The sequence below is a fragment of the Anomalospiza imberbis genome, chromosome 11, assembly GCF_031753505.1.
Source record: "Anomalospiza imberbis isolate Cuckoo-Finch-1a 21T00152 chromosome 11, ASM3175350v1, whole genome shotgun sequence".
Taxonomy (NCBI): Eukaryota; Metazoa; Chordata; class Aves; order Passeriformes; family Viduidae; genus Anomalospiza; species Anomalospiza imberbis.
In genome coordinates, this window is record NC_089691.1 from 1749549 (window position 1) to 1775513 (window position 25965).

At 44.3% G+C, this 25965-nt stretch overlaps 1 protein-coding gene across 8 annotated transcripts in view; it reads left to right on the top strand.

Moving 5' to 3' along the window:
• The window catches only part of IQSEC1 (IQ motif and Sec7 domain ArfGEF 1), a 280971-nt gene that overhangs the window by 39162 nt on the left and 215844 nt on the right, over positions 1 to 25965 (top strand). For all 8 annotated transcript variants that reach the window (XR_011002916.1, XM_068201458.1, XM_068201470.1 and 5 more), the window contains exon 2: positions 13086 to 13115. Coding sequence is in view for 7 of the 8 variants with exons in the window: in XM_068201458.1 (XP_068057559.1) it covers positions 13086 to 13115 (30 nt within the window). In the remaining variant the exon portion in view is untranslated. The remainder of the gene's footprint in view (positions 1 to 13085; positions 13116 to 25965) is intronic.

The window sequence follows — 25965 nt, forward strand, 5'->3', positions numbered from 1 at the left end:
ATAAAGCTACTACAGTGCTTCAGCATTTGTGTAATTTCCTCCAGCAGTTAGTAGTGATGTCAGTGTAATTTTCCCAGCTTAGAGTTACATTCAATGAAATTATAAAATCAACCTGTGTTAGAGTGTTTAGCTGTCAGTGGAAAAGTGGAGACAAATCTTCCCACTCTGTGAACATTTTATACCATATTACTTCATAAAATTTTTAGTGGAGTCTCCTCTTTGTCTTAGTCTGAATTATCTAAAACTGGGTATGGCCTGAGAAATTAAATGTATCTGTAATGGTGGCAGTTTATTCAATTTACAGCCAATCTTTATTCTCTTAGCACCTAAAACAGGGGCTAATTTAATCCAGTAACTGCCTTTTAACCTTCCACTGATTGCCAAGAAAGGAGATGGACAGGTTCAATGCTTCCAACATGGAAATTTCCATGTATAATATCCCCAACATGAGTCTCTGTTTCAGGTTAAAAAACTCCAAGCCACCACTAATGGGCAGGTTCCTAACTCCCCAGTGCAGCTCAAATAATTGTGACAATGAGGATGCAGCAGACAAAGCTTCTGTTGCCCCAGGAAAGACCAAGTGCTTTCAGCAGAACTGGCACATTCTGTGCTGATGTTGCCATGGGAATCACCATGTCCTTGCTGCTGTCCATGAGCAAGAGCAGCAGTGAGGTTTAAGTTAAAATTGCTGGTTTTGTGTAGGAAATGCAGCTCTTGATGGTGGCCCAACTTCTACATCCTTATAAAGAGCAGGACGGGCTCCCAGCACACTGAAATATCCTGTCCCCTGCCACCTCTGCACAGGAGTTGGCTGCCTGATGTCCGCTAAGCCCTGAGGAGCTGGTGCTCTCCTGGGGAAGGAATGTCCTGAAGGGGCTGCACTCGAGTGCACCTGGAGCTGCAGAGGTGTCTCTGGGCAGTTTGTACAGCACAGACTTTGTCCAGCCTGCAAGCACACAGATGTTTCCAAGCACAGAGATGTGCTTGTCCTGCCAGCTCTGCTGTGCTGGGTCTCTGGTCAGCAGGGATCCAGTGCCAGGATTTGCAAGGTCCAGGCTGGGGTTCTGGAGTTATTATCCACCAGAGCTGCCTTCCATGGGGAGAGATTTGTTTGGGAATTCATTGCTCCAGCTAGCAGTGATCCATCAAAATCACTTCACAAACTGAAGTGACTGCTCAGGTAGGGACCATTGATTTATTGTAAAAGGAAAGGAATTTAAATTTCAATATCTATGTAAAGAAGCCTCTGGAGTATCATCCATGTTTGATCTCTGAGCTCAGCTGTTTCCATGAGTGGAATGTTACTGCTTTTGTAATGTCAGAGTGCTATAAAATTGGGCTGTTGATGGATGAGCATCCAAAAGGATGCTCTTCCCTCAGCTCTGCACCTATTGAATATAAACTTCAGTGTTGTGTTGGTTTAAGAGTTGAAGGTATTAAATTTCTTACACCTGCTAAGAGCTGACCCCTGAGAAGGCAAAGCTGCTTAAGCAATTAATGCACTGAGTGCCAGATAAATGTTATCATCATTTCATTTACTTGTGCCAGTACCACTCATTGGGTGTTGTTTAAATTTCACTGGCAGCTCAAGCACAGCTAAAAATAAATTCATTTGTTTATAGACTTCTTTGACAACAGCCAAATAAACCCACATTGTGTTGTTTTGCACAGAAGGCACAAAGCCAGCTGAGTGCTCCCTTTGAGTGTGGCTGAAGCATGCTGGTAGGTGGCTGAGGCTGGTTCTACACCTGCTTTTTCCCTCCCACCCTGTTTTATTTCCATTGAAACCTTTTTCAGGGCAGTGTGCTCTTGCTGAAGTGCAGGTGTTAGTTTGCAGTGTGAACAGCAGGTCCTGTTCCGTGCTAATGGGGCAGAGCACAGAGCAAAAAGAGACTAAAAAGTGGCAGCAGGAGAACTGTTAATGCTTGGGGCTGGAGCTCCAGGGCAGAGAGGGCTCCTGAGTCCTTGAGGGCATGTCCATAAATCAAAGGGACCTTGGACAATTTCAGCAGTGTTGCAGACGTCACCTGGACTTCCTGACAGGGGAGCAGTGAGAAGCTTCACGTTGTTTCAGCTCAAGGACAGGAGGAGGTGAAGGAAGATAAGGAGGAGGACAAATGACATCAGCCGTGGTATCTCCAGTTGTGAGGTACTGGGGTTTGGATGTCCTGGAGCTGCAGAGCTCTGGAATGAACAAATGCTTCTTGTAAGAAAGGGAGATGCTGAGACAAAATGTCTTGGCAGTAAAAATAATTCTGAGAAGGTCGCTGTGGGAATAGCCTGACTTGCTGTAGGAACTGGGCTTCTGTACCTCTCTCTCTGAGGGATGTGTCAGGAAAATTAATCCACAAACATCAGAGATTCATGTCCAAAAAGGAGACAGAGGAATCCTTTTTCTTTATTTGAATAAAGGGAGAGGCCATGGGGCATTCCCTTGGGGTCTCTCAAATTTTTGGAGGACAAAAATCCAATTTTTATCCCAACTTCCTGGCTGCATTTCCCTTCTCTCTTTCCCCACTGGCTGAGGAACTTGAGGGGTTCAGGCTTCCCGATACGCCTGGTACCAGAGATTTCCCTCTAATGTATAACCCTCCCTTTTAATTGTTAATTCTCACGGAATTTAGGGTTTTCCCCCATTGTTCCTTTCACCTTTCAATATCCAGTTTCATTTATCAGCCACCCTACAGTTTGTTTGTAAAGGCAAATCCATCATTCCTCTCGGATGTGTGGAGAAGTTCCTGCCCAAGCTGACAGCTGAGCCCGTGTTCCCTGCTCAGCCCTGCCCTCTGCTCGCCGTGCCAGGGGAGCAACCAGAGCTGCAAGACCCTCTCCCAGGGGGAGCCACAGCTTGGGTGCTCTCAGCTGGGTTCTTGTAGCTGTGGTGGGGCAGATGGGCCAAAATGCAGTGAATCAGCTTGGTGAGATAATGCCTAATGAAACCACAGAATCCCAGACTGGTCTGGGTTGGAAGGATCTTAAAGCCCACCCAGTGCCACCCCTGCCATGGCAGGGACACCTTCCACTGTCCCAGGCTGCTCCAAGCCCTGCCCTGCCTGGCCTTGGGCACTGCCAGGGATGGAGCAGCCCTCCTGGGGAACCTGGTGTTTTGCTTTTTTTTATTAAATAGGAGGAGTGTAAAAGGTTATGAAGTGGTTTTGAGCAGAGAGAACTCCCCTCAGAGGTACAGAACTGTGAATGTTTTCTTGCTTGGGGCCAATGGAGATGGGCAGGATCTGCTTTCACTTAAGGTGGTTAGGCCACCGAAAAGCAAGAGTGAAATATATTACTGTGAACAATGACACAACATTTATTTTTTTGCTCTGAGGATTAAAAAAACCCAAACAGTAAAACATCAAAAACTCTCATTCAACAGCAAAACCTCTGAAGACTCATTGGTTGTGTCCAGGTCAGTGTGAGCTGCTGGAGAGTGCTTTGACCTAAATGACACAAAAATAAGATGTGGCAATGTCAAGAGGCAATTGAAAATACTGAACTGTGAATTTAGGGAAAACCAGGTAGAGCTGATAGTGCACGGTTCTCTCAGGGAGGGTTTGAGTAAGTAACACTTATGGGGGATAAAGAAGGTATTTGAAGTAAAGCTTCTAAAAGCTGAATGGATTAGTGGTTAAAACTCTCCCTGAAGGTTGGGATGGTACTGAAGCTTGTGTTTGGGGACTGATTTTAAGAAAGGAAAAAAGCCACCCCCAAACCATGTTAAACACTGCCTCTACCTACTCAACCCCCTAAAAAATAATCAAAAAACCTCACAAATCCCAAAAAACAAACAGAGCAAACGAAAAACCCCCTCCAAAACCCTTCTGAGGCATTTTTCAGAAGTGAAGAACTGGGCTGTGTTGCTCCAATCAGTGCCAACATAATTTAAAAACCTGTAACCTCCAGATTCTCAAAGGAAGGACATTTTCTATGGGGATGGCTGTGCCAGTAACCACTGCAGGCTGTGGGACAGATGGAAGCTGACTAATAGCAAGAAAACCATTAGCTGTAAGTACAGCCATTATAATTGAAACTGGGGCCTCCAGGCATCCAGAGAGAAGCCAAGAATCCTGACTATGGGGTTGTCTGGGTGTTTTTGTAGCTTCTGCATGCAGACTTAATAGTTACAAATTACAGTGTTTCTGCAGATTTAACTGAGAGTTGAAATAAAACAAGTTGAAGACTTAAATCCCATTCTTTATGCAGTCTGTCTGGTGAGTTATAGCAGTAGAATACACACTTGGTTTTGTCATAATCCTTTCAGGTTTTCTAATTTAGTCTTAGTTAGGAGGAAAGAGTTACAGCAAAGGCAGCAGAACTCCTGTGGCATTTGGAATTCCCAAGGGGCTCAGGTTGGCTTCAGGGGCAGATGAACACAGTCATCAAAGTGATTGGTCTTAAATATCCTTTAGGAAGGAATTGTTCCCTGGCAGGGGGGGAGGCCCTGGCACAGGGTGCCCAGAGCAGATGTGGCTGCCCCTGGATCCCTGGCAGTGCCCAAGGCCAGGTTGGACACTGGGGCTGGGAGCAGCCTGGGACAGTGGGAGGTGTCCCTGCCATGGCAGGGGTCGCACTGGATGGGATTTAAAATCCTCTTACCCAAACCATTCTGGGGCTCTGTGATGTACCAGAAACGATCTGTGGAGTCCAGCAGCTCCTGTCCTGAGTGGTGACAGGGCTCTTCCCAGTGCAGGTCACGGCAAGACACCGAGGACAGGTTTTATGACTCCAAATGTCTCAGGTTCTCTTCGTGTCTGGCACCATCCCGAGCACTGCCAGTGCAGGCAGTGAGGTTAATCCAGAGGGTGAGTTTGTTGAGGCTTTAGTACTTTTCTTACATCTTCACGTTCAATTTAGTTTGTTCTATAGAAGCACCATCAATTTTTTTTAGAAAATATCTTTGCCTTTTTTATGGTAAATCACTCAGACTTCTCAAAATCTGTGTGTGGAATTTAATGAGCAGATGCCCCTGGAAACAGGACTTTGGTGTAGTTTACCCTGAAAATTTCATCCATAAAGTGCCTCAGTTAAATTGCGTAGGGAGGTTTCCAGGGCTGGGTTTTGTAATTATTGTTGGGTCAGTAAACGAATTCCTGGGGTGGAGGGTTGATGGCAGCTGTCCCCATCAGTGTCACTGTTTGTTCTTTCTCCTCATGGAATAAACATAGCTCTTGTCTTGTATGAAAGGAAAGGGGAGAGCTGTAATGGTCACCAAAGGCTGAGGATTAAGGACATAAATTTCATGTGCAGAAAATGTCTCATTCTTGTTGAAGGCTCTTGGCCTTTTAACTCTCTGATCCTGCGTGTATCCAAAGTACATTTTGACAATAATCCTCTGCAGGCAGAGGATTTTATTAAGGAACATAGAAATACTTGATACAAGTGAAAGATGAAACTTGATTCGATAATTTTCTAAATGTTTATGGCTGATGATTGCATGTTGAGAGGCTGAATTGATGATAAAATGTTCTGCTGTGAGTATCTTCATAGACTGAGAACCATTTAGCTGCTGTTGGAGGCAGGAAGGATCTCTAAAAGATACCATAATTGGAGCCAAGATTGTTGAAAAGCCTCACTTTTTCTGAATGTAAGATAAAAGGATGAGCTGCTTGTTTAAACCCCCGTTTTAGAGAGATTTTTCTTTCTTCGTAAGGCTTTACCTGGAAATGGAAAGAGGTCTGAAATAATCCTGTCCTGTGGCTTTCTACTTCTGCTCACCCTTAATTTAAGCTGAAATAATGCCTTTTGTATTCAATACTCCACATTCAGTACAGGTGATTGCCACAGGCTAATGCTGCTTAATACTGCCTTGTCCTTCTGCAGAAAATGGATGGTGACAGGAATGCTGGGGAGAGATTTCTGATGTGCAGTTAGATATGAAAAATTTCCTGTGCAGCTCTTCAGTACTTCTGGGGTTAAACTGTAGTTCTCTCCCTCAGCTGGTAAAAAACCACTCCACACCTCAGTTAATGAACTGAGCTGGAAAGGCACATTTAAAGGAGTTTTCGTCGTGAAGTTGCTCTCCCCTGAGCTGGGGTAGGGACAGACAAGGCTGCAGGTCAAAGGTGCAGAAATAACTGGATTGGAAAGTTTCAGCTGCAAGGGAAAATAAGGAATCGACTCACTTGTAAAATGATAAATATAGTAAGAATGAGGTGTTTTTCAAACAGAATGGAGGCAGCCTTTCAGTTTTCTGATTTTTTTTTCTTAAAAGCTGTTGCAAATTATAAACAATTGAAGGGGAGAGGGAGCAAGGGAAAGAGGTAAAATGGTTTTGAGAGCTCGTAAACCAAAGATATTTTTTTCATATTTTACCACTTGAGATTCAAGTCTTCATTCTGGTGCTGACTTTAAGATCACCCCTTGCTTGTCGAAGCGAAATATTTTCTTCCCTTCCATATGGCCCTTTGGCAGGGCTCTTAGATCATCAGCTGGCTGCTCTGTGCAGCCTAATGGCTTCATCTCCTGAGACAGGAGCTGGTGAGAGGCTGCAGGGATGGGTTATCCTGGAGCCCTTCACTCCTCCAGACCCTCCACACCCCAAACTCCCCATCTGCTGCACGAGGGGGAACGGGGAGTAAAGCTTCCTGCTGTGTGTTCTGCTTGGCTGGGTTTCCATCCCATGGAATCCCATTGATCACAATCCCATTTTCTGTGCATCTCGGTGCATGTGGAGGGATTGTGTTGAGGACAGAGCAGGGCAGAACTGGCCAGACTCGGTGACAGTGTTGTGACGTGTGCCAGGCCCCTCGGGGGGCACGGGGCAGAGCAGCTGCTGGCTCTGCTCCACCTTCCAGAGGTGACACCAAGCACTCTGGGCAGAACCAAAATATGTCTCAGCTTGCCTGTGTTTAGAGCACAGCAGCTTTGGGCTGCCCCAGGTGTGCCAGGGCAGTGGCACGTCCCTTCCCTGGTCACAGGGCGAGCAGCACTCCTCTGGTTAGGCGCAGAGTGCCGAGTTTCCCGTGGTCAGCACTTTGTGTAGGCTGGTCCTGGGCCGGGAGGCAGCTCCAGGAGGCAGCACCTGCCGGGATGCCCATGGTCCCTGCTGGGGGAGGCTGCTCCGCTCCTGCTGAGCACACAGATGGTCCCAGCAACCTTGGTGGGAAGCACAGGCTGCCTGCTTTGCAGCCTGGCTGTTCCTCCAAACTATTTCCAGGCATCGAGAGGGCCCAGGTTACTACAGCCCGTGCTGGCTGAAGGTGAGGTGGGGAGCCAGCTCGGAGCACGTGGCACAGAGCGGTGGCTGGGCAGGGACATCAGGCTGGGCCTCTGGAAATCCCTCCTCGGAGACCTCTGAGAGTTTGGAAGGGACATTTCTTGGACCGTGGTGGCTGTAAGCAGTCCAGGAATGGATATAACAAGCTTATTATGGAGACCATATGCCAGGAGCTGCGTTTCCGTGGTATTTATCATAGGATCACAGGATGGCTCAAGTTGGAAGGGACCACTGGAGGTCATCCAGGCCAACCTCCCCGCTCAGGCAGGGCTCCTTGGAGCTCAGGATTGTGTCCAGATGGCCGGGCTGGGGTGGAGAATACAGTGAGTTATCTGTGGGAGATAAGTGTCTGCTGCCTCTCGTGGGCTGAGACGTGTCTGCTGGGGCTTGACACGACAAAAATGGGATCTCTGGAAGTGGCTCTTTTCAATGTTCCTGTCCAGGCTCACAGTTAGAATTCACTTTAAAGGGTAAGGGAAAAAAAAAAAAAAAGCTATTTTCCCACCTTGGTCTGTATGTAAAGAGCTTTGTAAGGACTGAAGAGCTTTTGTGATCACTGCCTCACGAGCAGTGCATTCCCAGAGCAGGGATGGGGGGATTCTGCTGAGCCTGGAGGTGCTCTGCAAAAATAGGAGTGCACAGAATCTGCACAGAGGGGCATCTGCAGTATTAACTGTCACTTAAGATGGCTAAAAAGTCAGTTTCTTTAATGGGAGTTGGAGAAAATAAGGACAAAAAGAATGTGATTAATGATGTTCTGGGTGAAATACTGTGCTGTCTCATCGAACATGGTTAATTGGTGGTTGTAGGTCTAAAATCCAGTCAATTTAGCAAATAGATTCTTTTTAAGCCGTCAGTCTTGTGTTGTGCTGTAACACAGAGCTCACACCACACCCTCCTCCACAGCCCAGCAGAGCTCCTTGCCCTGTGTGGGTGCTCCTGGGGCCACACCTGGGAATTGTCTGGTTTTGGGGGAAGCACTTCCAGCAGTGCCTGGTGGTTATCCGCAGCACACAGCAGGAACTGGGCACATCCCATCTGCCTTTTGTTCAAAATGGTGCCTGAAAATGCTTCTTACATAAGTGCCCTTGGATTTTGCAGCGGGTGATTCACAGGTTTAGCTCACATTAACTCGTCTGCATGATGCCATTTCATGTGGGAGGTGCTGTCCTTTCATGCTCGAGCTGCCACAAGATCATGGTCCAAGTAACAGCCCAAATTTAGCTTGTATGTATTGCTGATGTGACTTTTAAATCTTACACTGTTTGGGGCTTGATGGAAACTTCTTTTTCAGCTTGGTGGTGGGAAATCACATCTAAACTGCTCTCTGCACTCAGAATGTATTTATGGGTTTTTTTGAGGGTGGGAGCAGTGGACTGGTGCCCAGTGAGCTGAAGTGTGTGGAACATTGAGACAAATGAACCAGAAGGCTTTTGATACATTCATCATGACATCCAGCCAGTGTTTAAAAACATGGAATATGATCAGAGGTACAGGATTTTTGTGTCTTGAAGTTACCAAAAGTCCTAGGACCTTAATGTGAGGTTGGTACCATTATAGCTTAGTTGGAATTTTGTGGGAGTCTGTGGCAAGCTTGTTTAATTGTGTTGATGAATCTTGCCGAAGGAACTTAATTAGTGGTGAAATTAATTGTTTTTCTCATCCTGAAACTCACCTCGTTCAAATGCTACTGACTGGGCAGTCCTTACTAGGGTTTTAACCACTTCTTTCAAGTCTTCAGCCCAGTAGTATCTCTTGACTACACCTAATACACAGAGCCTTGCTGGCAACACCAGTTCTTGGGAAGGAGAATCTCCACTGGCTGTGTCTGTGGGACGTGGGCTGTGTGGGACAGCCTTGGGGCAGCCTGGTCTGGTGGGAGGTGTCCCTGCCCAGGGGAAATGGGCTTTAAAGTCCCTTCCAACTCAATTTCCACATTATACATTGCTGGCAGTGCTCTGGTGCTGATCCAGACCCTTTAAGCAGGGGTGTAAGGGCAGGACTGTGTCTGAGCTGGGAGGTTTTATTCCAGCTTGACTCTGAGCCGTTCCTGAGGCTGCTCTTCCCAGACTCCTAGGAGGAGAGTGTTGCTTTCCTTGGCCGAGCTTTGCACATCTGCTGGGACCCACAGGGGCACGGAACATCATTCACACCCAGCAGGCTCAAATACAAATCCTGGAAAGCTCCAATAGCCTTTAGATGGGGTTGGAGGTTTCCTGGCAACATCTGCCTGGATTTGAAATGCTGTTCAGAACATTCACCTGCAGGAGCCTCGCGGTGTTCCCTGCGCCTCACACAAGGAGTCTCATTTCTGTAGCCATCAATGAATTCTCTCTGGAGCTCTCTCCCGTGAAGGTAATCTGTTCCTCTGCATTACAGATGCTGGAAGATTTCATACACTACAGAAGAACAACCTGTGCTGGGTGCAGTTTTGGTTTTGAGGCACGTTCTGTGCTCAAAGCAAGGCTTAATCAAATGCATTGATCCTTGTATTGCTGTGTAAAGGTTCAGTTCAGTCTTTTCCTTTTGTACAAAATGGAATTAGAATGCTCTGTAATACATAGTTGCTGTGTACTCTGAGTCTCCTACAGTAACATCAGGTCTTGTGCCTTGTCAGAAGATGCATTTCAGATGGAGTCTGATTATTCAGTGGATGTTTGACATGCTGTTAGAAACCTTGGCTTTTCCCCAGTTCTTTTTATTCTGATGGAAGTGACAGCTCCAAGGAGGTGAGATCTGAGTGTCAGGGGTGGCTCTGTGAACTATTTAAAGCCCTATCCACTTGTGGGTTCTTACAGAAAGGTGTTTCACTTCTGCTTTTGGCTGGTTTTGTACCACATTGTGCACCCCCAGACATAAATCCTAGACAAACAGAGTTTCAAAACTGTTAAAACTACTTGCTGTGTACTTTTACAGGACATTGCCATAACTCACTGCCCAAATAAAGTATCTGCTCAGCTAGGAATTGTTGCAGGGGTAGTTGTGTATCTCAGTCCATATCACACACCTCGATGGTTCTGAGCAGTGTTTAATTTGGAAAATGATTACTTTAATGAGCAAGAGGAAAGCTGGTCCTGGAGCTGCCTTTGGAAGCAGCTTTACCTTGTGCTGTTCCCCTTCTAAGTGCAGTGTTAGGTGTAAACAGCAAATCGGGACTTTCAGCTTGTTTATTATGGCCCTTGGGAGGAATAACGAGAATTGAACATTTCCTGCTGGCGTGAGCAGAAATCTTTGGGATGAGGAAAAGCCTCTGAAGGAGCTCTGCTGCTGCTGCTGCTGGGTTTTTGAGGTCCTGCTGTCACCTCAGTGAACAGAAGACCTGGAACCTCTTTCATTCCCAATCTGAAGGGCTTTTCCATCTTGTGCATTTCCCAATGTTTTCTATGAAATTGTGTTATTCCTGTAAATGGCTTCCAGTTTTAGGAGCTGACACTTCCATCCAAGGATGGTTTATTGGGAAATTGCCAACCAAGTCAGCAACTGGAAACCAAGATAGTTGGCTTGCTGTTCTCCTGCATGGGGTTTTTATAGGAGGATAGTGGTGACAAAGATAAATCCTTTTGGCAGCATGATGGAGCTGGTTTCTGAAATATCCATGTTTTGGATATGGACTGACAGACAGTGATGGCAGTACTTAGTTAAACTCAAAAATCATTCAGGATTTTAATGGTCACTTTGGTTTGCAGCCCTCTGTAAACCTCAAGTGCTGGGGTTTTTTGGTTTTCTTTACATTTGGTTTTTGGTTCAAGGTTTGTTATGATGGTGCCTGTTCCTCCTGGCCTCTGCTTGCAATGAAATTACAGTAATTGCTACTGGTAGGAAAATAATTTCTGCTTATCTTGGCTATAACAATCTCAAAAAGGATGTGTTTCACTGTATTTCCTACTGAGAATGAAATTCCTGGGGTCAGGAAGAAGACAAACTTGTACTTCAGTAGGAATGTAATATTGTAATATTTAGTTCTACTCAAAATGAAATCTTGGAAAGCATCCAGGGCTGAGGGAAGAAATCTTGGAGAACGTTGCGTGACATTTATCCCATCAGTGATACAACTCAGATATCTAAATGGAATCTGTGCTGTTCCAAGTATTACAGCACAGAAGATATTCTATATATTGTGGGGCTTTTTTTTTTTTTTCCTTTAAGGTCTACCTTGAAATAAATAATGCAAGATACTGCCAGAAGCCTTTTCACCTTTCTCCTTGTCTCAGCAGTGCCAGTATCATTGCTTTTGTGTGGGTCAAAAGGAAAAAAACTAACCCAGAGCCCAGCTCATGCTTCCTGTGTGAGCAGAAACATTAAATATCAATCCCCAACCTTGTCTTTCAAAGAATGCTTAAATAAAATCGAATCCTTTGTCTCAAACTACAAGCAGTGGGTTCTTTCAGCTCTGTGTTCATTCAACCCTGCTCATCAATTAGTCATTCCCTGAGCAAAATTGACCAGCTCTGAACAACTCCTCAGAATTTACACGAGTAAATCTTACCCTTGAACATGCACATTTAGCAGCTGCAAAATTTCCCAGCTTCTCTGGGAAACCTGAAAATAAAGAAGGGGTGGTGGGCCCCCCTTGCCCATTTGCTGGGCTGTGCTGGGAGGTGATCAGCTGGAGATCACCCTCACCTCACAGGAAATAGTCCTTGGGCTCTAGGGAGAGGAGAAGTGTGCTGCAGAACCGTGGGCTGGGGTGCCTGCTGCCACTTCAGTGACACTGGTGTGCTTTGAGCGCTGGGAGTCGTTCTCCCTAGTGGATGAGTTTGTTATTCCAGCCCAGAGGAAAGGCAGGAAATGAAGACATTAATTGTTGTCTACTGTATTTGAGAACTTGAGAGCACAAGCAATTATGTGAGCATCTTTCCCAGCGTAAGGTGTGTGCTCTGCCAGATGGAATTTGCCGAGAGCTGAGTGTGGGAAGGTGGCACTTAAACACTGGATTCATTAATTGTTTCATTACTCCTGGGAGTGCAGGGCTGAGCTCAGCTTCATGGGACTTGTGTGTTGAGAAAACTGCTTTGAAGATGTTGTGTCTATTAAACAACTGTTTTTACCTGTTCTTTAGTTCTTAAAGAAGTCCCCTTGTCTTCGGGGAGGCAGCTTTGGAAGTGAGGGAGGAAAGGAATTGGGCAAATGGTTCTATGTTGTCTTCTGGATTTTTGTTTGGTCCTGAAATTTGAATATTATGTTCCCATCTCTCCTTGGAGATGAAATCATTTTCAGTGGGAATAATCCTGAATTATGTTTCTTTGCTTAAAAACATTGGGGAAAGAGGAGAGGCTTTGTTCCAAGTTTGATTGATGAAAGTATCTCACCTTTAACCTGCCTCTCTGTAAGTTATTACATCTTATCCCTCCTTTTTGGGCATTTCTGAAATTCAGAAAAGCGTGAGGTTTTAAGGATTTTAAATTACCTTCATTTGCCAACCTTGGCCCTTTCTGAGTGTCTGATAAAGCTGAGTGCTGGATTCCAGACCTGTGACCTTTTCAGCTAAAGTGTGAAGAAGAGATGAAGACAAAAATTTAAATGTATAAAATAATCTGCTTCTAGAATAGTGTTAGAGTGTTGCTTCCTGCTTGTAAGGATGGAAAATAAATCTCTGTGCCTGTTTGAGGAAGATCTTTATTGAGGATTCTGAGGATGTCACCTGTTTTAATATTGCAGTTATTGACTTCAGCTGTTAACTGGTTTTTAACTTCTAACAGATTTCCTTGAAGCCTAAGTAGATGTAGATTTCTTTTCTAAATGTCTTATTAGCAGAAAAAGTACAACAAGCCCTAGAGACACTCACTGAAGTACAGAGGGAGAAGGTACATGGCTTTTAAATGATAAATGCTGGAAATAACTGTGTCCTAAGTATTTGTGTATTTCTTTACAGGTCTGAAGGTGACAGCTCAAGAAGCCTCAGGTATGTGTACATCATCTTGATGTCTTTGTTCTAAGAAAATACTTTATTTAAAAGCATTATGCGGAAATAGACTTTTTTTAAAATGTGGGCATTATTGGTTGTGCCTAGCATGCCATTGGTGTTTTGAGTGAAGGTTCTTCTCCTTTGGAGAAGTTACTGAATGATTCCATCTCCAGTGTGGTTTGAGAGTGAGGGGTTAGTTTGGATCATTGCAAGAGATTTATGGTTAGTTCCTGGTGCTTATCCAGGTTCCTGCTTATCCTGCTTGCCAGCCCTGTGCCCTGGGAAGCTGTGTGCCAGCTACCTGCCAGTTTTGGGGCAGCATCTGTGCTGAGGGGACATCCATTGACTTGTTCTGGCTTTCTTAGCAGTCTCTTCTTTTCCACCTGACAGGGAGAGTCTTCATTGACTCATTGTTACAATGCTCATTCTACACTTGGAAGGTTCAGATAACGTGCAGAATTTAATGTTATTGTCTGATACTTCACTTCAGCTCACTCACTTGGTGTTTTACACTCAGGGGTGGTTTTTGTTCCTACCTCTCTGCACACGTGGCTTAGTCAAACCTGTAGAGCTTACAAAAGTGCTCTCAACAGGACTGAGATGTGAATATTCCATCCTTGAATCTGAAAGTGTTCCATATTCATTAGAGCATTGCCATTAAGCAGATGCCTTGATTCTCCAGCAGTGTGACTATTGATCAGTGATAACAAGGTTCATGATATTGACTGTGGCTTCACCACAATTCCCCGCAGCGTGTTTTGGGGACTGTCAGGACATTACATCTTAAGGCATTGTGTTTATTTATTGTAAAACCCCAAAGCCAAGGCAGGACCTTCCCTGCCTTGCAGAATTAAAATCCGGTTCTAACCCACAGGTGTGCAGACTATCCCCAAGAACAGGTGAGCTGCAGAACAGTCAGCTATCAGAAAACCAGAAGTCTCTAGGAAAGTATTAAAGATCCTCTGAGGTGCTTTTGACTTCCAGCAGAATTCAGGATCAGTGTGGTGTGGACCCGAGCTCGAGGCTGTGCAGGGTGAGGTAGGAATCTGCCTAATGCACAGCAACCGAGCTGGATCAAACCCCAAGGCTGCCTGTGGGCATCACTACATTCTTTCCTTGGGTTTTTAGCTCCCAGCAGAGTTGCCGATGTGCTGGCAAGCTGTGGAAGGACTAATGCTGGCCAGCTGGAAGTAATGCCCCTGGTGTGTGGATTTCCAGCAGTGTGGTCGTGTTTCAGCCTCAGTGATCACTCTCGTGTGTCCCTGAGCCTCCTGTGGGATTTGGCTGCTCCTGTGTGTGGAGCTCCTCTCTTGCAGAGTGTGTATGGGGGGTTTAGGCAGTGCCCAGGCACAGCTGAAAGCCTCTGGCTTCAGCTCTGGTTTGGTGCTGCCTGAACACCAAACTCTAGCCCTGGCTCCTGCCAGGCACCTTCATGCACTGGGGTGTTTCAGTCAGGGTTGTTGGACTGACAGGGCAAGGCACTGGTGGAAGGTGTTTGCCAGAGCCATTCCCACCTGGGAGGAAGGGTCTGCTCGGGGTTGTGCCCCTTTGGGACCTGGCAGTGCCACATGGGGCACGTTCCACCTGGCTGGGCTGTGGTGGTGGGAGTCAGCACCCTGTGTTCCTACAGAGACCTGGGGGCAGCCAGGCTGAGCCCTGGGGTGCTGGTACCATCTTGGTTTGAGGCTGTTCAGGGAATGAATTCTGTTATTCAGTGTGAGCTTGAGCTGCTCCAAGACACCTCCAGGCTTCTCTGACAGCCTGATTTTAACCAGACTGATGCGGTAGCAGGCAATCAGTGTAAATTCTCTATCCTCCCTCTTAAACTGCATTTTCTCTGAGGTGAAGTGTCACTGTGCTTTTGTGTTTCTGCCTTCACAACATCCTGGTCAGCTGTGGTCTTGTCTTGGGCAAAAGCTCCCTAAGCTCTGTTGATGTTAGGGCAGAAGCTTTATGTTGTGGTTAATTTGCTTCCTACTGCTTTTCCTTTCTTTCTGGCAGATGAAGATGAAATGTAATTATCTCAAATGAAATGATCAGGGCAGTCTGGGGAATAGTGCTTCATCTCTGAAGAGATCATTGTTCCTGCTCACAGAGGCATCAGCAAAATAGCAGCAAATCCAAATGCTGGCCAGCCAAATGGTTCCATGAAATCAAGGGGTGCAAGGGGCCACGAGCAGGTGGGAAGGCAGGGATAATATGTCCTGTCTTGGTGTTAACTGGACAGACAGCAGGTGCAGTGAAGTTAGAAGGGCTTGTGTTTGTGGTCAGTAAATGAAAGTATTGGTTAGGATTGATTGAGTCTCAGCCATTGACACTGAAGGTAAAAGGATGACTCTAAATAAACTGAGATGCAGCCAGAGATGTTGGTCTCTCCCAGCTGGGTGAGTGTAATCAGGCTCCTGACCCAGAGATTGGTCTGGAATAGCTGGTGTTTTTCATGCTGGAATGGAGTATCCAATACAAGTGATGCCCTGGAATTTTACACTGTTGCTCAGTTGCAAGGGATATTGCCCTGGTGGTTTTGTTTTCAGTAGCTTTATAGCTGCTTGTAACGAGGAAATTGCATCCACAAGATGTTTTATAGTGCTGTGAAATGCAGAAAACACAGAATCTGTGCAGAGACAAGGCTGACACAGCAAAGCAATTTGATTCTAAGTAATACGTTAAAAAAACCAAAAATCAGTTTGACTTTATTTCTTTAATTTGGCTTTCTCATTGTGACAAAAAGTCATGAATCATCCTGTTGTACAAGCCCTTAAAATTCTTTCTGCTTATAATACAGTTGTACTGTAATAAACTCACTTTGGTTTCCCTTTCGGGAATGCCATGTAATTTCCAAGCCAAGGTATTTGTTAAATCTGTTAAAATGGGAAGATTGTTTGAACACTTTGCATTCTGAGGTGGAATGCACACACACAATGTGGAGCTGTCAGTGTGACGAGATGCTTTAATTAGCTGTCTTTGTTCACATGTTTCCAGGAGAAAATGCAATTTGTTTTACAAGGCATTTTGATATTTAGTGGTATGAGGTGACAGCCACGATGAAGATGGCTGTGCAGTATATCCTGTCAAAGTTTGCAGGGATTGTCTCAAGGTTTAGTAGCAGATGTTCCTTTTCCCTCTGCACAGGCCTTGTGTGTTTAAAAATCACCAGAGGGGAGGATTTGAGCAGTGTGAGGTGCAGAGGGCTTCGGGAGCAGCTCTGATGAGCAAACCTCTGACACCTGCCCAGAAACAGCACCTTTAGGTTTTTGTTTCTTTCCACGTGCTCCTTCCTAGTTGTGTGCTTTTAGGGGAGAAACAAGGTACAAAATGAAGGCAGCTGTAACAAAACTGCATAAAAGGAGATGCTTTCATGGCTCCTGAGCTGAGAGGTGCAAAGGCTGTTGCCAAAAAGGTGTGGTGTCCTAGGAGGAGCTATGATATAGGCCCAGAAAGAGTGAAAAGGCTGAAGTTTAATTTAAAAATAAGAAGAAAGAAAAAAGGGCAGCTGAAGTACTAATTATGGGGAAAACGTCAGCTAAATTATGTAGCTGAACTAAAAGAAAATCGTGAGTTTTCCCAGTCTGTAATAGATGGGGCAAATGTGTGGAGTTGTGTCTGTTGAGGATCACACAGGAAGGCTGATTCCTTGTAAAGGTGCACATGAGATGAAGTGGAAAAGTAATTGTCTAATTTACTTTAGAACAGGAGAGAATTGTGGAGCATCAGCCTCGTTCTGTGCTGGGTGGAGTGGGAGGATGGCCTGTGAAACAGACCCTGACAAACTGCAGGGAGGCAGCAGCAGAGAAAGTCCAGCAGGAAGCAAAGTTTTAGGAACTCTTTGTTTTGTTTTACTCCGGGAAAATCTGCTTGAACCGTGTGACTCAGCCTCCTCCCCGAGAACCTGCAAAGTACAATTAAACACAGAGAGACTTGTAAAGCTGATTTTCAAGTTGGAGTGTATTGCTGTGCCATCTAAATGACTCAGTGTCTATATGTAAAAATGGCCTTTTCTGGCTGGTCTTAATCATTCTGTAATGATTCTGCTACAGTTTTATCACCGGTCCTAAAAGGTGCAAAATCATCACTTGTTAGTATTTTAAAACCTCCCAAATTTTCTTCCAATAGATTTTTACATAAATGTCAGGCTGACCCTCTCCAGTGGAGTGGAATCTGATGAGTCTCCTGATGTTAGTTTAAATTAGTTTTATTGCTGCTAAGAGAAATAAAACATATGGAAACAGCTTCTGGTATTTGAGATGGCTGTGGAGCTTCCAGAAGCTTTCAAATGAAGATTTAATCTGAATTTCAGAATGAAAGGACAGTAATGCATTCATCAAATTGTCAGAACTGCTTCTGTGTCATCTTTTACAGTGATGATACATTTGTGATGTTAAAAAAATCCTTTTTTGCCCCCCCTTCCCCCATAAAATTGTATGAAACATAGAGCCAACCAGGTTTCTTTATTTCAGTCCCAGTGTCTTGCCTGTGGAGCTTAAGCTGCACGTGCTGGTGAGCAGGAGGGATGTGCTTGTTGTTTGATGGTGTTCAAAAGGTGCCCATATTTCTGTGTTTATGTGGATTTTTATTTTTCTGGATTTCTTACTGAGAATCTTCAGGCTCATCATGATGTTTCATCACTGCAAATGATTCTATCACAGCCACAACACCGCCAATGTTTTGTACAAAAATGTCCTGCACGAACTCCATCTGTTTTCCCTCCTCAATACCACAGCCTTAGAGTCAATCCTCAAGGAGGTCCAAGAGCATTGTGAATGGGCGAATTAGAGGAAAAAGGGCTGTTGGGATTTTTGGCAGGAGTTGTGTAAACACAGGTAGGTGTCTGTTTGCAAGCAGATGAAGTTTTTGCATCAGGTCGTGCGTTATATTAATAGTTTGACTTCTGAATTGCTGCAATTCTGCTTTTTCTACTGAAAAGTAGAATCAAGTCTGGCTGAATGTTGGATGCCATCCAGGTGGGTAAAGCAGCACAGGCGAGCGTTTTGCCCACAGTTATTTCCAGTGGAAACAGACAGCTGTAATTTATGGATCCAAGTGCTGATTGTGCTCCACAGAATTCTCTCGATGGGCTGGCAGTTGTTGAATTTGCAATCTCAGAAGGACAAAGCTTTGTGAGTGGTTTCACATTAATTCAGTGCAGCTCATTTCTATCCCCAGCTCTTGGAGGGGCTGCTCTGGTTATCTGTGAGATAAGGCTGTTTAATGAGCAACATGTGTGCACAGCTCAATTTGGGGAGCCGAGGGCTTGCAGCGCCAGAGGATTGCTCTTTGGAATATAGAAAGTACTTTGAGTTTCCTTCATTATTTTGCCATTCTCTTTGGGTTGCTTTTGTTCTTTTCTATTAGAATTCACAGGGAAAGCTAGGTGAATCTTGGGGTTGGAATGGGAGTATAAAGAAAGGGGAAATGTGGGGTGTTTTGTACTTCCTGTGTGCTCTGTAATGTTCTTGGAGGGCTTTTCCCCTGCTTTGTGCTGTGGGCAGGAGAAATGTGCATTTCTCCCTTCCTTCAGCCACCTGCAGCTGCCTGAGGGGTCTCAGTCCTGCAAAACAGAGCTGGGACACAGCAAATCCAACAGAACCACTTGGGATCACAGAATATCCTGAGTTGGAAGGGACCCACAAGGATCTCATAGTCCAACTCCATCCCCACTGTGGCAGAGTTCTAGAGGGGGACAGGGTATGGTCTGAAGCTCTCTTACAGGTTTAAAGTAGTAATTCTATTTATGTGTTTATTTGTAATGGAGATGCAGTGTTATTCACAGAGCCCTGTGAGGACAGGAATAAAACCTGACTTCAGGAAGACAATTAACCAGCATAATTTTCTCTGCAAAACATTGAAAACAGTCTGCACCAGCTATTGGAAATCCATGTGCAAACTGCTGGGATCATGAGTAAGAGACATGCACTTCTGTTGAGGAGTTCCTCTATGCACTGGTGGAAAAAAAAGGTCTCTGCTTCCTTGCACATAATTTATTTCTTTGAAAAGAATTAATGTATGAGACATTTCTAGATAGGACTTGAAGCTAAAGCAATTTTTCTGTAGTGTTCTGCACACCAACAACTTAAAAGGCAGAACTTCCCCAGTTTTTCTTCCTGCTTTCATTGCTTTATGTAGGTGGTCATGGTTAGATTAATTCAATTCAACAGGAAAATATGCAGCAAAAAAAATAGATCTGTGAAAATAATCTGATAACTTTCAAGGCCCTTGTTTATTTTTTGCTTTCCTAATCTGTATCTTAGGTAGTTTTATGCCTCCACGTAGCTCAAGAATGGTCCTTGGATTAGGAATTAACCATGATTCAGGTATCTAGCTCCTTATCTGAGCTGTTTTAATGATGCTTTTGGAAGTGTTCCAGTAAGTGCAAATGTCAATAAATGGAAGATGAAGTGAGTAAACTGTGTGTTGGGGAAGCTGAGAAGAGTTATTAAAAACATAAAGACAAAAAGAAAATTTCAGGTTACTACAAAATTCATTATAAATACGTGGAGTGAAGACTTAAGCTTCATTTGTATTTGTGACTGTAGCAGCCAAATATTGTATTGATTTCAAATTATGCTGATGTTGTTGTTGCTGGGTTTTTAAGTGGAGCTGTAGATTTTGCCCCTTCTCAAAGATGAACAAAAGGCAGTAAAAGAAAGGCTTTGCTGGAGATTCCTGGTTATTAAAGCACAGTGAAGGCTGTAAACTGTGAGTTCTTTAGTAAAACCTCCTGAGTGGAAGCTGCACCTTCAGTGCCTCCTTGCTTTGCCCCATCCTGAGCTGTCTTAGGAGGAGAGGAGCAGAACCTGAAGCCTTTCCCTTGTCTCCATAATGGAGACACTCCCTCACTGCTGAAATCCCATATTGATTCTGCAGTCTCAGGAGCTGAACAGATCTTTAAATCCCTGTCAGCTTAGTCTTGCCTAACTCCTGCATCAATTTGGCCTCATTAACTTTTCGTTGATTAAATCAAACCCATTACTTGGGATACCCCTGTAATTTATTTATAATAATTAACTGTACCAGAGGAATAAGATTTCCTCCTCTGAATTTTAATTCAAGAAGCAGTATCTGTACACAAAAATAGAGATTGGAGCTAAAATTAATAGAGCTGCACGAAATACCATCTACATTTACCATATAATAAGTCTGTAGAAGATAAGCAGGAACTGACTTGCTTCTAGTCAAATTTTATTTGACCTGCCTTGTGTATGGTGCACTAATGATGAATCCCATACTCAAGAGCCATGTTTTGAAGTGTTCCAAGAGCACAGTTAGCAAATGTTCTCTGGATATCCTCAGGCTTTCAGTTTCTTCACTTATTTCTGTTTATTATACCAAGTAAATTTGATGTTTAAAAGTTTTGAAGTGTTAAAGATTGGAGTGTATTGCTCATTAAAATGAACCTTGAACTCCAATCCATCACATCCTTCCTTTCCTGGATCCTGCAAACCCATCGTGCATGAATTAGGATGACTTACCATTATTCTGTTTTGGGTAAAAAACATCCCTTTGTGCTCAAGCAAATATCAGAAATCCAGCAAGAATTCATTTCAGCTGCCGGCCTTCTCATAACCCTTCTGCTTTGATGCATAAATTGAGGGAAGTTTCCACTCCGCAATGAAGATGAGCGTTGCAGCTCACCCTTTGTCATTTATTATGTGCTCAGAGTGTACTGAGATAAGCCTGGCTTGCCTGGGCTGTTACAGCTCTTGATTTTTTGTCATTATCTATTTCTGCTGCCGTTGTTTTTGAAAGGAGCTGCTTTGAAAGGAGCTGCTGGTAAGTCACCTCCTGCCCAACGTGTGCCCCTGCCAAGGGGACAGCAGCCTTTGAGGCACAGCCACAGAGGACGGACGAGCAGCCAGGAAATGACAGGAGGGTGTTGGAGCCTTGCTTAGGTTGTGCACTTCATCTGTTGTAAATAAGCCTTTGTCTTTGAAGAGCTGTGGCTGTGCACTGCAGTGGAATTGGTAATCCCATGGCTCTAAAGTGTGCTGCACTGCCACAAATAATTTAATTGTGAGTTAGTTGGCACTGCTGGATTTAGATACCAGAAGCATTTCAGTGCCTGGCTGACAGACCTTGGAGAAGCACAGAAGAGTGTCTGGAAAAAGGTGTCATCACTGAGGGGTGTGCACATTGCAGGGGAGGGTGTGGATTGCTTTGGGGTGCTGAAGAGGAACCAGGCAAAGAGCACTTCCAACTGGTAACACAAAGAGAGCTCCCCTCATAGTCTAAACCAATCTCTTTTGGAGATTCACCCTCATTTGTAAGTCAAAGAAGTCACTTTTTCAAGTCCAGATTCATAAGAAATAGTTGACTTAAGTCCTAGTGAGAAGCAGTCCTGTTTTATGTCAGTGTTAAATATAGGTAATGACTTAAGTATTTAAAAAAAATTTTGAGAATACTTAAGGCATTTAAATACATATTACTCCATGTATCTTAATCACATCAAAAAGAATATTCTAATTTCCTGTCTCAGCTCCACAGCAGATGCAGACATATATATGTGTTTGTTAGTGGAACTGTGCAGGCAAAAAGAGTGGAAGCTTTAATATATGTTTCTTTCCTTTTAATTTGAATTCATATTGTTGTAGAAGCAATGTCAACATGTGCTGAGCAAGGCTGGACAAGCCAGAGGAAAAGCTCAAGGGTTACTTTTCACCTCACTGTGTCTATATTTTGGAGAGGTTGTTGACAGACACTTACAGACCTAATGTAGGAGGAGCAGGATTGTCTTCTGACCTTCAGCCTCCTGGATGGCAGCGTTTGAGTGCAGAGATTTCCCAGATGTGTTTCAGCTTCAGTGCTGCTGAGTCCTGAACACTTCTCAGACCGTGTTCAGTGAGTCCTCTTTTACCTTGTGCCCTCCAAGAGTGATCCAAGTTCTAATTTTCAATAGACCATTAAGACTACAACCTGAAATAAGCCCCCAAATCCCACAGCCCATCCTGTAGGGTTGGGTGGGATCGTTTACAAAATTAAATAGGGAAGTGCTCCCACACAAACTCCAGGGGCAGTTGGCCTCTGAGTCCTCCCTCACCTCAGCCACTCCCAGGCTCAGGCTTTTATGGAGGTCTTTAATGGAGCTCAGTAATGAGCTTTTTAATTATCACTTGGAGGCCAAATATCCTGGTGCTGTTTCTCAGCCAGAACAGGTCAATCCTAAAGGTGTAGGATTAGATAGGAATCATAAAACTGATTATTTCTTAATTTTTCTTTGCACTTAGCCAGTGGCAAAATTGATACCTACTCCTTGAAAGGATGTAGGAGGCTATTAGGCAGTGGATAATTAACAATAGAAGGAGGGTGGAAAGGTACAATAAGACTGTAAATTAATTACTGGTTCTTTATTCAGAAAGGACAATGTGATTCCGGAAACTTGTCTGTTCTCAGTGCCAGCTACAAGTGGGCAGTATTAGGGAATAAAATTATGCAAGTAGAAAATAAGTGCCCTTAACCAGGTCTGCAGAGGAGGAGTTTTAATTTCTGTCTCCTGCCATATAAACCCTGAGCTCTTGCTTTGGCCTCCTTTCTCCTGATAGTAGTGCAAAGTGTGATGGGCAGGAAATTTCCTCTTAAATGTAAGAACTAAGCAGTGGACAGTCAGCACTGACCTCCACGGGCTATTTCCAATTAAACTCCTCCTTCCTTCCATAAATTCCCCAAGTGGTGTGGGATCTATGGCTGGAGCATCTTTGTTTTCCTCTAGCATTAGAAAAGCAAATGCACTCCTGCCTGTCTGATGAAGGTCAAACATTTGTCCAAGCCGCGTGGATCCCATGCAGCAGTAGATAATTCTCACTAGAAAACAGAAGCTTGTCGCTTATGCTCATTTTTTGGGGTGGTACAAGTTTTAAAAATGGAGTTGTAGAGCTCTTACCCTTCAGTTGCTGTGCACACGCAGCACCTTTCACAGTAAAACTTCATGTGCACTTAAGTGATGCTTAGATGAACTGCAGGCAAAAATCCAGATGAAAATAGGGGTGTTGAGAGATGGTGTGATGTGGATGATGTGGATTTGCTTTTTGGAACACCAGGAAATGAAAACAGAAGGGTTTGACTGGTCGAACCTTTTTAGAGCAGAGAAATATTTTTAGGTTTCCAGATTTAGAATATTTCCTTGAAGTCTTGTTGTACCACCTTACTCAGTAATTTCTATTGAAAACAGAACAGTTTTTCTGTTGGGCTTTGTTCACTTTGTCTTGCATGCAAGCAATTGTAAATGTGAACAGCACTGGCAGGAACCATCAGCCAAACACTCAGAAATTCTCTGTTCAAGAGAACCACCTCACAGATGGTGAGCTCAACACTCAATTTTAACAGCTGTTCTCCTTGAGAGAAAGTATTGATTCTAAAAGTTGTAGAAATGGAAAGAGAGGAAAAAAAAAACAGCTCAAGAAATTGGTTTTCTGTGTCTTTATTATTGCAAAAATCTTAAGGAAGAGCTTGGGGTGTCAGTAATGGAGTTGGAATGACCTGCTTGGGGTTGTAGGGTAATTCATGTGGATGGGTCTGGATTAAAAATGGCATGTACCACCATGAAGGGCAGAAAAGCAGCACTATTAACCCAGGGAGTCCAAAACAGCTGGAAATACCAGGTTTTGGGGGGTTTTTGTTCCTGCATCTCCCTGGAGGTGGGAGCACAGTGTCAGGGGATGATTCTCCTTGGAGATCTGTTAGGACAGACTTGTGCTTCTCATTTCTGGATTCATTTGTGGTTGGCGTCTGGGTTTTTTCAATTAGGAAAAAAGCTTTAGCACCATGGTTGGGATAGTCTCTTGCTATCAGACCCAAAGTATCTTGAAGCTCCTTGTTGCTTTGGGCAATTGGGATGAGCTGGCTGTGAGAGGAGAGTGGAGCTGATTTTTAGGACAGTAAATTTAAAACAGGTGTTTGTAGCCCTACCTCTCTCCTCTTCCCAAGTGTAATTGCTTCAAAGCCACAGAATTGCCAGTAATCTCAAAACATTTTCCATATCCTCTGGGTGTTGGTAGGTTTAAGAGGGTGAGATTGCAAACTGGGGACAAAAAAGAGGTGGCAGAGCAGTGTGAAAAGCACAGAGGGATAAGCTGTTCCACAGCTCCACCAGAGCAGCAACGGGGCAAGAATTCCAATATTCTTTCCAATTTATTTCTTCTCTGTCCCTGAACTCACAGCTGAATCCAAGAAGCTATTAAGGAATCACTTGAAGATTTGCTCTGCCCTGGAGTGCTGGGAATATCCTGTTGGAGGGTCCTGTGCTGTAAAATATCTGTGATTCAGCTGATTGGTCAATAATTTAACCAAGTGATTAAACTGAGGCTGTAGTAAGCAGAAAAACTGATTGGACAAAACAGAAAATACTTTAAATTAGGAAGAAAAGGTGAACACTGATTGTGTGTGTGTGTGCACATTAAATGAATAGGATTTTTAAGCTCTGTCTCCAGAAGGGGCATTTACTGGGCTAGTATTTGGGAAGAAGATAGCACAGAATATCAGCATTCTGATACCTCAATATCTGTGATAATGAAAGTTGCCCGTACTTACAGGGATAAGTAGAGCATGAAATAGTGCAGGGTGTCCATGGTGGCAAGATGGAAAAATGTTCAGAAAAAAGCAAATTGGCAGGAAATTATAAACTTGGCATTGATGGCTGTTGATAACCTGATGATGACAGGTAACTTCCACATCAGCTCAATCCCACTGGGGACCACAGAATATGGTGAGGACAAGGGGGGATGGCTATAAATGGAAATAGGAGAGACTTACATGGGCTGTTGGGAAGAAATTCTTCCCTGGGAGGGTGGGCAGGCCCTGGTACAGGGTGCCCAGAGCAGCTGGGGCTGCCCCTGGATCCCAGGGCCAGGTTGGGCATTGGAACTTGGAGCAGCCTGGGACAGTGGAAGGTGTCCCTGCCCGTGGAACAAAATAAGCTTTAAGGTCCCTCCCAACTCAAACCACCCTGTGATTCAAAGTTTTGGTGAGCTGGTGATAACTAACCTTGCCTGATATTAAGTTGGGATTTTGTCCTGAGATTCCTGAGGACAGGGGGGCTGTGTGAGCAGCACCGGGGGCTGTGACCCAGCTCGGGGCAGGAGGTGCTGGAGGTAACCAGGCACAAGGGAGGGGCTGAGGGAAAGTGGGATTTCACCTGCCAGTTGTTGGGGTGGGACCTGTGCCCTCTCAGAGCCCTGGTTCAGCCACAGTCCCTTTGAGTCTCTCTCCTAGGAGCCAATTAACTGTAAACTGTAATTAAAAAGAAGTGACTGTGACTTCAAACAACCTCCTAAATGCCATTTTCTGTACAAAACAATGACAAATAACCTCAAGATAAGAGACGGCTTAGTGCATTTTAATATCTTTATGATGAATAAATCATCTCCTTTGTAAGGTTAATGAAAGCAGACGGATGTGAATGCTGGAATGCAGTTGCTCATTAGGAATTCCCTTCCAAAGTGTGTCCCTGCTCAGTCCTGACCAAACAATCCCCGAGGAGCTGTGGTGTGAAGTGATGCTGAATGCATCAGCAGCACAGCCCATTGCCAAATATTTACTGAACTGCACTTAAATCCTATTCACATCTCACCTTTCTTATTGCAGGAAGGAAGGGCTGCAGTGTCACAAATACTCAAAAAGGGCACACAATTAAGAGTGTTGATGAAACTTGCCATTGAAATAAGGGCAAGTGTTCCTAATACAGAGCAGAATTCTGCTTTTGTGGACACTTTTGTCTGTTATGCTGATTCTAAGTGGGTATTTTGATATGTCAAGTGATAAGATAAACAGCAGAGTTTGCTCTTGCTGCTTTTTATAGTTTCATAATGGATGTTCCTCGCTCTTAAAAAGGCACTGTGCAGCAAAAATTCATTCACTG